This window comes from Artemia sp. Qi Xiang Cuo, chromosome 13 (assembly GCF_049724085.1).
Source record: "Artemia sp. Qi Xiang Cuo chromosome 13, ASM4972408v1, whole genome shotgun sequence".
Classification (NCBI taxonomy): Eukaryota; Metazoa; Arthropoda; class Branchiopoda; order Anostraca; family Artemiidae; genus Artemia; species Artemia sp. Qi Xiang Cuo.
The window spans coordinates 64,631,120-64,647,884 of NC_142806.1; the positions used below are offsets into that span (position 1 = coordinate 64,631,120).

Consider the following 16,765-nt stretch of genomic DNA (forward strand, 5'->3'; position numbering starts at 1 on the left):
GTTGTAAAATTGATTCAGGGGGACATTAAGAAAATAACTTGTTCTGAAAAGTTGTGGGTTAAAAGAATGAGTACTTCAAGTTGTAATATTGGTTTAGGGGTGACATTAAGAAAAGAGCTTGTTCTGAAAAGTTGTGGGTGAAAAGAATGAGTACTTCAAGTTGTAAAATTGGTTTAGGGGGGACATTAAGAAAAGAACTTGTTCTGAAAAGTTGTGGATGAAAAGAATGAGTACTTCAAGTTGTAAAATTGATTCAGGGGGACATTAAGAAAAGAACTTGTTCTGAAAAGTTGTGGGTGAAAAGAATGAGTAGTTCAAGATGTAAAATTGGTTTAGGGGGGACATTAAGAAAAGAACTTGCTCTGAAAAGTTCCGGGTGAAAAGGTTGGGGTGCTTCAAGTTGTAAAATTGGATTACGGGGGACATTAAGAAAAGAACATGCTATGAAAAGTTGTGGGTGAAAAGAATGAGTACTTCAAGTTGTAAAATTGATTCAGGGGAACATTAAGAAAAGAACTTGTTCTGAAAAGTTGTGGGTGAAAAGAATGAGTACTTCAAGTTGTAATATTGGTTTAGGGGGGACATTAAGAAAAGAGCTTGTTCTGAAAAGTTGTGGGTGAAAAGAATGAGTACTTCAAGTTGTAAAATTGGTTTAGGGGGGACATTAAGAAAAGAACTTGTTCTGAAAAGTTGTGGATGAAAAGAATGAGTACTTCAAGTTGTAAAATTGATTCAAGGGGACATTAAGAAAAAAAATTGTTCTGAAAAGTTGTGGGTGAAAAGAATGAGTAGTTCAAGATGTAAAATTGGTTTAGGGGGGACATTAAGAAAAGAACTTGTTCTGAAAAGTTCCGGGTGAAAAGGATGGGGTGCTTCAAGTTGTAAAATTGGATTAGGGGGGACATTAAGAAAAGAACTTGCTTTGAAAAGTTGTGGGTGAAAAGAATGAGTACTTCAAGTTCTAAAATTGGTTTAGGGGGGGGGGGTATTAAGAAAAGACCTTGTTCTGAAAAGTTGTTGGTAAAAAGAATGAGTACTTCAAGTTGTAAAATTGGATTAGGGGGGACATTAAGAAAAGAACTTGTTCTGAAAAGTTGTGGGTGAAAAGAATGAGTACTTCAAGTTGTAAAATTAGTTTAGGGGGGGGGCATTAAGAAAAGAACTTGTTCTGAAAAGTGGTGGGTGAAAAGAATGAGTACTTCAAGTTATAAAATTGGTTTAGGGGGGTTATTAAGAAAAGAACTTGTTGTGAAAAGTTGTGGGTGAAAAGAATGAGTACTTCAAGTTTTGAAATTGGTTTTGGGGGGACATTAAGAAAAGAACTTGTTCTAAAAAGTTGTGGGTGAAAAGAATGAGTACTTCAAGTTGTGAAATTGGTTTAGGGGGGACATTAACAAAAGAACTTGTTCTGAAAAGCTGTGGGTGAAAAGAAAAAGTACTTCAAGTTGTCAGGTTTAGGGGAGACATTAAGAAATGAACTTGTTCTGAAAAGTTGTGGGTGAAAAGAATGAGTACTTCAAGTTGTAAAATTGGTTTAGGGGGGACATTAAGAAAAAAACATGTTTTGAAAAGTTGTGGGTGAAAAGAATGAGTACTTCGAGTTGTAAAATTGGTTTAGGGGGGACATTAAGAAAGGAACTTGTTCTGAAAAGTTGTGGGTGAAAAGAATGAGTACTTCAAGTTGTAAAATTGGTTTAGGGGGACATTAGGAAAAGAACTTGTTCTGAAAAGCTGTGGGTGAAAAGAAGAAGTACTTCAAGTTGTCAGGTTTAGGGGAGACATTAAGAAATGAACTTGTTCTGAAAAGTTGTGGGTGAAAAGAATGAGTACTTCAAGTTGTAAAATTGGTTTAGGGGGTACATTAAGAAAAAAACATGTTTTGAAAAGTAATGGGTGAAAAGAATGAGTACTTCGAGTTGTAAAATTGGTTTAGGGGGGACATTAAGAAAGGAACTTGTTCTGAAAAGTTGTGGGTGAAAAGAATGAATACTTCAAGTTGTAAAATTGGATTAGGGGGGACATTAAGAAAAGAACTTGTTCTGAAAAGTTGTTAAACTTCAAGTTGTAAAATTGGTTTAGTGGGGACATTAAGAAAAGAACTTGTTCTGAAAAGTTGTGGGTGAAAAGAATGAGTACTTCAAGTTGTAAAATTGGTTCAGGGGGGATATTAAGAAAAGAACTTGTTCTGAAAAGTTGTGGGTGAAACGAATGAGTACTTCAAGATGTAAAATTGGTTTAGGGGGGACATTAAGAAAAGATCTTGTTCTGAAAAGTTGTGGGTGAAAGGATGGGGTACTTCAACTTGTAAAATAGGTTTAGGAGGGACATTAAGAAAAGAACTTGGTCTGAAAAGTTGTGGGTGAAAAGAATGAGTACTTCAAGCTGTAAAATTGGTTGAGGGGGGACATTAAGAAAAGAACTTGTTGTGAAAAGTTGTGGGTGAAAAGAATGAGTACTTCAAGTTGTAAAATTGGTTTAGGGGGGACATTAAGAAAAGAAATTGTTCTGAAAAGTTGTAGGTGAAAAGAATGAGTACTTCAAGTTGTAAAATTGATTTAGGGGGGACATTAAGAAAAGAACTTGTTGTGAGAAGTTGTGGGTGAATAGAATGAGTACTTCAAGTTGTAAAATTGGTTTAGGGGGGACATTAAGAAAACAACTTGTTCTGAAAAGTTGTATCTGGAAAGAATGAGTACTTCAAGTTGTAAAATTAGTTTAGGGGGACATTAAGAAAAGAACTCGTTCTGAAAAGTTGTGAGTGAAAAGAATGAGCACTTCAAGTTTTAAAATTGGTTTAGGGGGGAAATCAAGAAAAGAACTTGTTCTAAAAAGTTGTGGGTGAAAAGAATGAGTACTTCAAGTTGTAAAATTGGTTTAGGGGGGACACTAAGAAAAGAACTTGTTCTGAAAAGTTTTGGGTAAAAAGACTGAGTACTTCAAGTTGTAAAATTGGTTTAGGGGAGACATTAAGAAAAGAACTTGTTCTGAAAAGTTGTGTGTGAAAAGAATGAGTACTTCATGTTGTAAAATTGGTTTAGGGGGGACATTAAGAAAAGAATTTGTTCTGAAAAGTTGTGGGCGAAAAGAATGAGTACTTTAAGTTGTAAAATTAGTTTAGGGGAACATTTAGAACATAACTTGTTCTGAAAAGTTGTGGGTGAAAAGAATGAGTACTTCAAGTTGTAAAATTTGTTTAGGGGGGATATTAAGAAAAGAACTTGTTCTGAAAAGTTGTGGGCGAAAAGAATGAGTACTTCAAGTTGTAAAATTGGTTTAGGGGGGACATTCAGAAAAGAACTTGTTCTGAAAAGTTGTGGGTGAAAAGGTTGGGGTACTTCAACTTGTAAAATGGGTTTAGGAGGGACATTAAGAATAGAACTTGTTCTGAAAAGTTGTGGTGAAAAGGATGGGGTACACCCTAAAAATAATGAACACTTAACAAAGTAATGTATAAGGTATTTTTAATGAAATAACGACATGCAGAATATTAATATAAAAATTTGTTAAATACATTATTATAATTATTAGTACACTTGCGCTTCACTTTCCGTCAGTTCATCTTTATATTCATTGATGATATTGTCTGCTAATGTTCTTTTTATTCTGCCTGCGATTTCACTGTCTATTGTCACGATTATTTTTACATAGATAACAGTTTTGGAACATTGACAAGATATGATTAATGACATTAGTGCAGGAGTATGCTTGTCTTCTTTAAAATGCAAATACCGGAAAGATGACGATATGATGTATCAACAGGTAATGTGGTACCAGCAACAGTAGCAAGGAGTTGTCCCCGATCATCGACAATTATTTTTATGTTTGCATTCTCTTTGAGCACTAATTTCTCTGGTAATGTTACTCTCGCATATCCACCGTTTACACGATTGGAATCCTTGGGTACTCCAAAGAAATCTAACTTCTCGCTGTAATGACAACGCACGCATACATTTCCAATAGTGTTACCACTTGTACTCGTTTCATAGTTCAGGTATTTCTCCTTGTCAGCATTCAACACGACAATGATTTTTTTTTGTGCAGATAATTTCGTCGAATAATTCATCTTCACCTTTTTACATATATGAAATGCGTGTTTATCCTTCCACTGCGTAAAAAATACTGATTTAATACATGTAATAAACTAGGTAGTGTCGATAACCTACCATAGAGTACCAGTGGTAAAGTTGCGTCGTGTCTATGAACAAGCACAGAGTACGATTGGTAGAGCCGTAAGCATATTTCATGTCATTTTAAGATACGTATGAAAATACATCAAAGTGAGAAAAATCGTGTTTCTTCATTCTCAGTGACAAAAACCATAAAAACATGCATAAATTATGTACTGTTTGTACTTGTCCTAGTCGAGTCCTGGATCAAAACATTCCCCCATCGATTATGTAAATCAAGTTGTCAGAAATTCACTCCCCTAGATCAATACATTCCCCTAGCGATTATGTAAATCACCCCTCATGGCATTACACTTGGCCAAACAAAAACAACAGATCAATCGACCTTGACATCATCCATTAGACATTAATAAGCCATGAAAATGCATCAAAGTGAGAAAAATCCAGTTTTTTCATTCTTAGTGACAAAAACCATAAAAACATGCATAAATTACTGTTGACATCCAAGAAACATCCTTCAATTGTTGTTGACATCCAGGAAACATCCATCAAAGTGAGAAAAATCCTGTTTTTCATTCTCAGTGACAAAAACCATAAAAACATGCATAAATTGCTGTTGACATCCAAGAAACATCCTTCAATTGTTGTTGACATTCAGGAAACATCCATCAAAGTGAGAAAAATCCTGTTTTTTCATTCTCAGTGACAAAAACCATAAAAATATGCATAAATTATGTACTCGTGGGAGTCATTATGTAATCAATTTCTCGAAAATTTAGTTCCCCTTCGATTACGCAATAATTTTCTCGGAAATTTACTTGTCCTAGTCGATTACACAATCAATTTCTCGGAAATGCACTTCCCCTGGATGAATACATTATCCCCAACGATTATGTAAATCACCCCTCGTGTCATTACACTTGGCCAAACAACAAATAAATCGACCTTGACCCCATTAGACATTAATAAACCATTAAAATACATCAAAGTGAGAAAAATTCAGTTTTTTCATTATCAGTAACAAAAACCATAAAAACATGCATAAATTATGTACTCGTGGGAGTCATTATACCCTTCCTACTCGTGTTTTCCTGAGATGAATCCAATAGATAGTTTGAGACAGTCCTTTTATTCAAAATAGTCCAAATATCATACAACAAGAGTTTTTAGGTTGGCAAAAACTTCCAGAGCCTAAGGGCGAGGGTTGTCATTTATGCCCCTGGGGGCATAAATGTTTACGAAATGGATAGTTGTATAAGCCTTACAGTTTGCTCATTTGGCTGAAATTGGAAGTTGTAGTTCTCTTTTAACAGTCAATAGTAATGGCAGTCAAGTAGCATACCCCCTAACTACTTTTTTTCACCCAATGCCTCTGATTGAAATTGTGCAATGGTAATTTTGTTTAAAATAGTCCAAAGAACATACAAGAATACTTCCAGGGTTGGCAAAAACCCCCAAACCCATGGGGCAAGGGCTTTAAGTTATGCCCTGGTGGCATACAAGGTTTTTATGGAATGGGTGGTCGTATTAAATTCAGATTCGTCTCATTTGATTTTAAATCGGCCATAATGCCCATTTTAAGAGTCAAAGTGATTTGAGGGAGCACCCCTCCCCCACGCCCATCCTTTCCCATAACAAATATACAAACAAAGTTTTGAGAAATCTATGTTTTCAGCATTGTTGAAAGGTTCAGTAATTACGCGTAACAATAGTTTTAGTAGCACTAGTAGCATTAGTAGCAGTATGTATATAGTACTTCTTTCAACATCCCCTTCAACACACAATGAAATTTTTAACTTAGTACCATCAGCCGGTCCTGAAGCATTGCTGATACGTCCTCTTGACAACTTATATGGGTATGGTTTGTTTCGATTTATTTCAATACAGTTACAATATTGCCCGAAATTTTCGCCTTAATACCCTTAGGTTTATTAGTAGTAGTAGCAAGATCACTAAATATAGTAGTAGCAGTATGAGTACAGTAATTAGTCTTAGCTTTAGTAGCAGTAACAGTAATAGTAGCAGCAGTTGTAGGAATAGAAGCATTAGTATTTTGATGCAAATAATGTCTTTTGGTTAGTTCAACATCTCCCACAAGAACCGTTGTTAGTTTTAATTCCACACACGAAACTGTTTCTAAGATATCGCTGATATGTCCTTTTGACAACCTGCATACAGATGGCAGGTTGTCATCCTTACAACAGAAATATTCTCTGAAAATTTTGCCTTCATATTTTTATAGATTATGGATTTTGAGCTAGCCAGAAGACGCTGTGTGTATTCATTTAGTGCTGCTTCTACTGTTACTGTAACTAACGACACTAATGGCATTAAGTTGAAGCTTCTAGGGAGCGTTTAGGAGGAGTTTCAATTAAACGAAAAATCTATATGCATGCAGGTATTTAAAGGGTATTTAAGCATTACAGGGCACATAAGGACATCAGCAAAGATGCTCTATCATAGCTAGTTGTATCATTGATATTTTAAAAAAGCTAATTTGATTGAAAATTAAGTGTTCTAGTGCCCTCCTAAGAGTCAAAAGTGTTTGTAGGGTAATCAGCCCTCCTCTTTAGCTCATAATTTTCCAGGCACTTCAAATCAATATTTTAAGACAGCCATTTTGTTCAGTATAGCTGAATGGTCTAGTAACTATATCTTTAGGGTTATGGGGTAGGTCAACCCCCACAGTTATGTAATTTTCCCATTATGCTTAAAAACTAAATGATGCTTTAAAATTATTTCGGGTTATTAAAATAACCTGATAACACACAGTTTGTATTTTGGTTGCCAGTAAGAAATCTCAGCAATATATCAAGAACAACTGAGTGTATTAAGTTAAAATTTCAGGGGCTACTTCTATTACTACTTCTGCTCTTAAAATTTTACTAATCAAAAGAGTGTAAGTGTATCCAGGCTGTGAAAGAGCATAAAAATAATTTTTTGTGAATGGTATTAACTTTTATTTATCAGGTCAACTAGAAGATGTATATGACTAAATTAAACACTACTATTTGTGTCATGATTTTCAAAAGAGTTCATGTTGTGAAAAATTGCTGATAAAGTTTCTCCAGCATATAGATAGCACGCCAAACTATAAATTCTTGAAGGAAACCCGGAAAGATTCAAGCTATTATTTTCTTGTTACCTGAAAAGGACTATGTCAACATAAAACAAACAGAAATTAATTAAAAAGACTTTTCCACAAAATAAGTTTTTCAAAAAAAGTAAAGAACTCTATTAAACCAAAACAAATATAGAATCAAATAATTTATCAAGCATACAACTACCACAAATCAGTATCAACAAATAATTGAAACCCAAAGCGAACAGAAATTGAAACAAATAACAAAGTTAAGTTAATATGAGTAGGGTTCAAAACCCCTATACATTCTAAAAGCCAGAATATAATTAATACTTTACTGAAAAAAAATCTTTCAAGTGCTTTCACTTTTATAACTTTAAGAAATAAAAAATTAATTAATATTTTAAGGAATAAATATCAACTTATGGATATTTAACTGATATTGCACATTTTTTTCAGTAAATTCATTTAATTTTTTCAGTAAAGTACAAATTATATTCTGGCTTCGTGGTTGATACAAAATACCAGAGTCTGAGGGCAAGGGTTGTAAGCTATGCCCCTGGGGCATTTAAGGTTCTTATGAAAGGGATGGTTGTATAAGCTTTAGAGGTGGCCCATTTGGTTTATATTGGAAGTTCTAGTTCGCTTTTAAGAAACAATAGTGATGGAGGTCAAGAAGCACCCCCCCCAATTACCCCCTTTTCACCAAATACATCCAGTTGATATTGTGCGATGGCAATTTTGTTCAAAATAGTCCGAAAAACATATACAAATTCTTCCAGGGTTGGCACAACCCCCTAGAGACCTGGGGCAAGGGCTTTAAGTTATGCTCTGGGGGCATATATGGTTCTTATGGAATGGGTGGTCGTATTAAATTCAGATGTGTCTCACTTGATTTTAAATTGGAAGTTATATTGCCTTTTTTAAGAGTAAAAGTGATTTGAGAGAAACCACCCCCACACTCATCAAATCCCTTAACAGATATCCCAACAAAGTCTTGAGACGTCAATTTTTTCAGCATTGTTGAAAGGTTGAGTAATTACGCGTAGCAATAGTTGTAGTAGCCTTAGTAGCAGTATGAAAATATATGAAAATAGCACCTTTTTTTCAACATCCGTTTCAATACGCGATGAAATTCTTAACTTAATACTATCAATCGGTCCTGAAGCATTGCTGTTACCTCCTCGTGAAAACTGGTTTGGGTATAGTATGGGTATAGTGTTTTAATTTTTTTCAATACATTTACAATATTGCCTAAGATTTCCACTTTAATACCCTATGGTTTATTAGTTGTAGTAATAGCACCAATAAATATAGTAGTAGCAGTAGGAGTACAGTTAATAGTAGTAGTATTAGTGTTAGTAGCAGTAGCAATAGTAGCAGTAATAGTAATAGTAGCAGTAATTGTAGGAGTACGATCATTAGCATTATGATGCAAATATTGTCTTTTGGTTATTTCAACATTTCCCACAAGTAGCGTTGTAAGTTTTCATTTCACTCACGAAACTATTCCAAAAATATTGCTGATATTTGCTTTTGACAGCCTGCATACAGATGGCAGGTTGTCATCCGTACATCGGAAATATTCTATGAAAATTTCACCTTCATACCTTCATATGTTGAGGATTTTGAGCTAGCCAGAAAACACTACATGTATTCATTCTATGCTACTTCTACGATTACTGTAACTAACGACATTAACGGCATTGAGTGTAAACTTTTAGTAACCGTTCAGGAGGAATTTGAATTAAACGAAAAATCTATATACATGCAGGTATTAAAAGAGCATAAGCACTGTGGGGCTTATAAATACAAAGGTAGCGATGCTCTATCATAGCCAGAAGTACCATTGATAATTTAAAGAATCTAATTGGATTGAAAATTAAAAGTTCTAGTGTCCTCTAAAGACTAAAGAGTGACTTAGGGTCCTCGAAAGAGTGACTAGTGTCCGAGTGACTAGTGACTAGGGTCCTCTAAAGAGTGACTAGTGTCCTCGAAAGACTTAGGGTTATTGGGTAGGTCAACCCCCTACAGTTATGTAATTTAACCATTATGATTAAAAAGACAATGTTGCTTTAAATTTAAATCAAAACGCAGTGTTTGTATGCTTGTTGCCAATAAGACATCTCAGCAATATACTAGAAACGACTGAGGGTATTAAGTTCAAATTTTTGGGGCTGTTTCTATTACTACTTCTGCTTTTAAAAAATTACTAGATCAAAATAATGTAAGTATATTCACGCTGTGAAAGAGCATAAACATAATTTTTGGGGAATGGTATTAACTTGAATTTATCAAGTCAACTAGAGGATGTATATGACTAAATTAAACACTACTATGTGTATCATGATTTTCAAAAGAGTTTATGCTCTTAAAATTTGCTGAAAAAGTGTCTTCGGCATAGAAATAGCAGCCCAAACTATAAATTTTTAAAGGAAAACCTGAAAGATTCAAACTATTATTTTCTTCTTCCCTGAAAAAGACTATGTTAATATAAAATGGACAGAAACTAATTAAAAAAAGTTTTTCCACGAAATAAGTTTTTCAAAAAAATAAAGAACTCAATTAAACCAAAAATAATAAAAAAAAATTAGAATCAAATAATCTACCAAGCATACAACTACCACAAATCAGTGTCAATAAATAAATGAAACCCAAAACAAACAGAAATTAAAATAGATAACAGTCAAACTCAAAACTAGCAAAAGTTTTGCTACGGTTCTAAACCTCTATGCTTTTTAAAAGCTAGAATATAATTTGTACTTTTCTGAAAAAATTCCTTTAAATTTTTTTCACTTATAACTTTAAGAAATTAAAAATTAATTAAGGTTTTACAAACCAAATATCAACATATGTATTTTAAACTGACAATGCACATATTTTTCAGTAAATTCATTCGCATTTCAGTTTTTTCTGTAAATTCAGTTTTTTCATGTAATAGAAAATAAAAATATGTTGTCTACGTAAATTTATTTTGTGAATCTGGAAGTAGCTACTCAAGCAAAATTTGCGATTGCTTTGGCGAAGTAGAAAAAAAAGGTTTTGGATTCTGGATAAAAAAAAAAGTATATTAACATCTGCTTGGCAACGCTGGGCCCGGGGTTTGATCCTAGGCGACTCTGAGATTCGGCAATATGCTTGCTGTCCTTGTTACTTGTCCCAGTAAAAGGGACTTGAAACTGAAACATTACCAAGTAATGACACCCTATGTTCCATTTTTGCTTTGGAGCAACTAAAATTTTTTTAATTTAGCTAATTAGGTAAAATATTTTTTTCTACAGTCTTCACTAAATGCTAGAAGTCACAATTTCAATTGCTAAATAATAAAAGCTACAATATATAATTTACTATACACTTTCTTTTTTTGTCTGGCAAACTCTATGGTTAGTTCAAAACATGAAATAATAAGTGTTTCAAATATGCTTCACTTTAACATATTATCATAAGAAAACGGCTATTAAGGGGGATATCATCCTTTCTGACTTTATTGAGGTCCCTTTAGCTCTGTCTACAGGCGCTCTTTATGTTTACATAATTTCTAGTGCAACCAGTGGAAGCTACTTGAACACAGCCAAAGCATCTACAAGCAAGCTTGACGAAAGGTATAACATGTCACATCAGTCAAGAGGCAAGGCGGTTATATTTAATCACAAAGAATATAGTGAAGAGCTTAAAATTGAACTAGAAAATGACCTTACTCGAGAGGGCACTGAAAAGGACAAAGTGCAGCTTGAAAAAACCCTTAAGAAACTCGGTTTTGAGATTGAACCTGACTGCGATGATTTGAAAAAAGAAGATGTGATGAAAAAATTAGACAAAAGTAAGTAGCGTTGCTATCCTTTTACTTACAAATCAGCCTTGCAGCTTACAACCTTTCATTTTTAAACCTTTTAAAATTTCCGAACCTTTCAGCTATTAAATCCAGAATTAGAAAAGAGATAATGCTCCATAAAACCCAACTTGTTTGAAAACTGGACGAATTTAAGAGACAAAAATTATTTTAAATTTTTCTGGATGTTTAACTAGGGTTTTAGTTTATTTTTAATGGCATGAAACAATTGTTAATAAGTGCCTCATTATCAGCTTAGAAACAAGCTGTTAGCTGTTGTGCTTTAGAAAACGGCAAAACCGCTCAAGTTTGAAGCACATGGTAATTTCAACTCGTTCTAAGTTTAAGTGTAATAAACTCAATAGCCTCGATTTACCAATGAGTGACGTGTCTCTCAAGTTTTTTTCCTGGGCCCTTCTTGTTAGTAGGTTCTTTAAAATTGAGACTCTTCCCAGACCCTTTAGTAAAATTAAGAGGGCAGTCGATCGGAAATTGACAGCTACAGTGTCATATCTACGGGTTGAAAGTGATCGGAGGGGAAAAACTCTCCCCAAACGTACCATTATTTTTCCCATGGGAGCCCTTCTAACATAAAAAAGGATTAGACTTTTTTTCACCAGACACTTCAGAAATAATAACTTTAATATTATATTTTGTTAAATATGTTTTTGTATTAAAATAAATGTATAGTAAGGAGATTTATAAAAAAGATACTTCCGTTTTCTTTTTCTCAAAACAACAGGACATAACGAATCAATGCAACCTGATTAGTTTCTTTAATTTTTGTCTTATTGGATTTTTCTTTTACACTGTTAACCTGTCATGACTTTTAAAGTAAATAAGCAAAAAAACTCAATTTTTTTTCCTCCGAAAAACTTAACTTTTTCCCTGTATTTATTATTTCCATCAAGGTTGACTTTTCCATATTTTTACACCGAAAGTTTCATGCCAGTTGGATTGAAACAATGTTAGGTTGATTTCGGGGTTTTATAATATTTTCTGCTCTCAGGGCTGTTTCCCAAAGTGCATATTAATACAAAGTAAATTCAGAGCCAATCAGAGAAAAATAGACACGGGCCTATTCTGAGCGTTATAAATCAATAAAACAGGTTGTTTTCAAAAATACTTGTCCTTCATTGAGATCTTCTTGATTCTGTCTACATGCCTTGAAATTTCATGCCTTGAAATTTTCAATTGGCTAAGTGGAAATTTAAACAACCATCTTAAAAATTGATTAGAAACCCAGGGCTGAAATATTTAATGAAAACAGCCATATACACCAATGCGATGTTAACATTTAACTAGCACCAGGCTTGAAAATAAAGAATGTGTAAAAAATTGGCAGGAAATCAGCGGAAAAAATATCATGATTGAGTCTAGAAAGTGTCCCTTTCCTGAGTCTTCTTACAAAAGACGAACACTGCAATTAATTGGCAGTAAGTTAAGTTAAAAAAAGAGATTGAACGAGTAAAATTATGTAAGAATATAACTCTAACAACTTGATATCAAATAGGAATTGATAAGATATGCGTGCATCATTGAATAGCTAAAAATATAAACTATCTTATAAATACAATTATTGAAAATTAAACACTATTTAAAAAAAAGATTATTGAATATTTGACTTACCTGGTTCAATTGCAACCGAACCATCGTTTAACTGAACCCAAAGCAGCTGAATCATGTAACTGAGCCCCTGGAACTGAACACCCGTGTAACTGAACCCTCGTACAGCTTAACCGCAATATAACTAAACCCCCCTTGCAGGCACAACTCGTGCTACTGACATTCGCAAAAATCTTTTTTGAAGTTTCTACGACAACGCCTTCTATCTAAACCTTTGATTGGATGTGTTTGGGGGAATGATGGGCGTGGGGGGGGGGGTAGTTGCCCTGCAATAACTTTTGACTTAAAAATGGCACTAGCCACTCCCATTTCAAATCAATTGAGCCCTTTTTGAAGTTTCTACGACAACGCCTTCTATAAAAACCTTATATACCCCCAGGGCATAACTTAAAACCCTTGCTCTGAGGGTTATTGGGAATTTTCCTCCTCAAAAACATATTTTTTATCTGGAAATCAACTACAATGAACAAAATGGCTATCTCAAAATTTTGTATGGATGTGTTTGGGGGAATGATGAGCGTGGGTGGGGGACTAGTTGCCCTCCCTTCACTTTCGACTATTAAAAAGGGTACTAGTCTTTTGAATTTCTAATCGAATGAGCCTGTTTTGAAATTTTTACGGCAACGCCTTCTATAAAAACCTTATATGCCCCCAGGGCATAAATCAAAACCCTTGCCCTGAGGGTTGTCGGGGAGTGTCCTCCTCAAAAATATATTTTCTATCTGGAAATAACTACGCTGAACAAAATGGCTATCTCATAATTTTGATTGGATGTGTTTGGGGGAACGATGGGCGTGGGGGGGCTAGTTGCCCTTCCATCACTTTTGACTATTAAAAAGGGTACTAGCCCTTCGAATTTCTAACCGAATGAGCCTGTTTTAAAATTTTTACGACAACGCCTTCTATAAAAACCTGATCTGCCCCCAGGGCATAACTTAAAACACTTGCCCTGAGGGTTGTCGGGGAGTGTCCTCCTCAAAAACATATTTTCTATCTGGAAATAACTATGCTGAACAAAATGGCTATCTCATAATTTTGATTGGATGTGTTTGGGGGAGCGATGGGCGGGGGGGGGGGGCTAGTTGCCCTTCAATCAATTTCGACTATTAAAACGGGCACTAAAACTCTCAATTTCCAATCGAATGAGCACCTTTTGAAGTTTCTACGACGACCCCTTCCATAGGAAGGGCCCTGCTCTAAAGGAAAAATATAATACATAGTAAATTGTGCCAACATGGTTCTTATATGCCCTCAGGGCAAAACTTAAAACCCTTGCCCCGAGGGTTGTGGGGGAGTGTCCTCCTCAAAAACATATTTTCTTTCTGGAAATCAGCTTCGCTGAACAAAATGGCTATCTAAAAATTTTGATTGGATGCGTTTGGGGGAATGATGGGCGTGGGGGGGACTAGTTGCCCTCCAATCACTTTCAACTGTTAAAAAGCGAACTAGCCCTTTGAATATCCAATCGAATGAGCCTTTTTTGAAGTTTCTACGACAACACCTTCTATAAAAACCTTATATACCCCCATGACATAACTTACAACCCTTGCCCTGAGGGTAGTAGAGAAGTTTCCTCCTCAAAAACACATTTTCTATCTTGAAATCAACTAGGCTGAACAAAATGGCTATCTCAAAATTTTGATTTGATGTGCTTGGGGGAATAACGGGCATAGGGGGGGGGGGCTAGTGGCCCTCCAATCACTTTCGACTATTAAAAAGAGCACTAGCCCTTTGAATTTTTCAATCGAATGTGCCTTTTTTGAATTTTCTACGACAACGCCTTATATAAAAACCTCATATGCCCCCAGGGCATAACTTAACACTCTTGCCCTGAGGGTTTTTGAGGAGTGTCCTTCTCAAAAACATATTCTCTACGCTGGACAAAATGGCTATCTCAAAATTTTGATTGTATGTGTTTGGGGGAATGATGGGCGGGGGGGGGGCTATTTGCCCTCCAATAACTTTCGACTTTTAAAAAGGATAATAGCCTTTCGCATTTCGAATTGAATGAGCCTGTTTTGAATTTTCTACGACGACGCCTTCTATAAAAAACCTTATATGCCCCCAGGGCATAACTTAAAACCATTGCCCTGAGGGTTTTGAGGAAGTATCCTCATCAAAATCACATTTTCTATCTAGAAATCAAATACGCTGAACAAAATGGCTATCTCGAAATTTTGATTGGATGTGTTTGGGGGAATGATGGACGTGGGGGGGGGGGCTAGTTGCCCTCCAATCACTTTTGACTATTAAAAAGGGTACTAGCATTTCAAATTTTTAATCGAATGAGCCTGTTTTGAAGTTTCTACCACAACGCCTTCTATAAAAACCTTATATACCCCCAGGGCATAACTTAAAACCCTTGCCCTGAGGGTTTTGGGGGAGTTTCCTCCTCAAAAACCCATTTTCTATCTGGAAATAAACTACCCTGAACCAAATGGCTATCTGAAAATTTGATTGGATGTCTTTGGGGGATTGATGGGCATGGGGTGGAGGCTAGATGCATTCCAATCACTTTCGAATATTAGAAAGGGCACTAGAACTCTCAATTTCCAATTGAATGAGCACCTTTTGAAGTCTCTACGACGACCCCTTCCATATGAAGTGCCCTGCTCTAAAGGAAAAAAATAATGCAAAGTACATTGTGCCAACATTGTTCTTATATGTCCTAAGGGCATAACTTAAAACCTTGTCCCGAGGGTTGTAAGGGAGTGTCCTCCTTAAAAACATATTTTCTATCTGGAAATCAACTACGCTGAACAAAATAGCTATCTCAAAGTTTTGATTGGATGTGTGTGGGGGAATGTTGGGTGTTGGGGGGGGGGCGAGGTTCCCTCCAATCACTTTCGACTATTAAAAAGGGCACAGGTCCTATGAATTTACAACCGAATGAGCTTTTTTTGAAGTTTCTACGACAACGCCTTCCATAAAAACCATATATGACCCTAGGCCATAGCTTAAAACCCTTGCCCTAAGGGTTGTGGGGGAGTTTCCTGCTCAAAAACCTATTTCCTATCTGGAAATCAACTACGCTGAACAAAATGACTATCTCAAAGTTTTTATTTGATATGTTTGGGGGAATAAAGGGCGTGGGGGGGGGGGTTGTCGCCCCCCAATCAGTTTCGACTATAAAAAAAGGTACTAGCCCTTCGAATTTCCAATCGAATGAGCCTTTTTTGAAGTTTCTACGACAACGGCTTCTATAAAAATCCTATATGTCCCCAGGACATAACTTAAAACCCTTGCCCAGAGAGTTTTGGGGGTTTGTCCTCCTCAATAACACATTTTCTATGTGGAAATCAACTACGCTGAACAAAAGGGCTATCTCAAAATTTTGATTGTATGTGTTTGGGGGAATGATGGGCGTGGGAGGGCTAGTTGCCCTCCAATTACTTTTGTCAATTAAAAAGGGTGCTAGCCTTTCGAATTTTCAATAGAATGAGCCTGTTTTGAAGTTTCTACGACAACGACTTGTATAAAATTCTTATATGTCCCCAGGGCATAACTTAAAATCCTTGCCCAGAGGTTTGTGGGGGCTTGCCCTCCTCAAAAACACATTTTCTATGTGGAAATCAACTGCGCTGAACAAAATGGCTATCTCAAAATTTTGATTGTATGTGTTTGGGGGAATGATGGGCGTGGGGGGGGGGCTAGTTGCCCTTCAATTACTTTCGGCTTTTAAAAAGGGTACTAGCCTTTCGAATTTCGAATTGAATGAGCCTGTTTTGAAGTTTCTACGACAACGCCTTCTATAAAAACCTTATATGCCCCAAGGGCATAACTTAAAACCATTGCCCCGAGGGTTTTGAGGAAGTATCCTCATCAAAAACACATTTTCTATCTAGAAATCAACTACGCTGAACAAAATGGCTATCTCAAAATTTTGATTGGATGTGTTTGGACGAACGATGGGTGTGGGGGGGGGGGCTAGTTGCCCTCCAATCACTTTCGACTAATGAAAAGGGTAATAGCCTTTCAAATTTCCAATCGAATGAGCCTGTTTTGAAGTTTCTACCACAAAGCCTTCTATAAAAACCTTATATGCCCCCAGGGCATAACTTAAAACCCTTGCCCTGAGGGTTTTGGGGGAGTTTCCTCCTC

General features: G+C 35.7%; 1 protein-coding gene across 1 annotated transcript in view; it reads left to right on the plus strand.

The window, feature by feature from the left end:
* LOC148945550 (caspase-1-like) overlaps positions 1-16,765 on the plus strand; it is a 162,913-nt gene that overhangs the window by 15,093 nt on the left and 131,055 nt on the right. The window contains exon 2 of the mRNA XM_089098809.1: positions 10,752-11,029. Within this exon, the coding sequence (XP_088954935.1) occupies positions 10,819-11,029 (211 nt within the window). The 5' untranslated portion in view covers positions 10,752-10,818. The remainder of the gene's footprint in view (positions 1-10,751; positions 11,030-16,765) is intronic.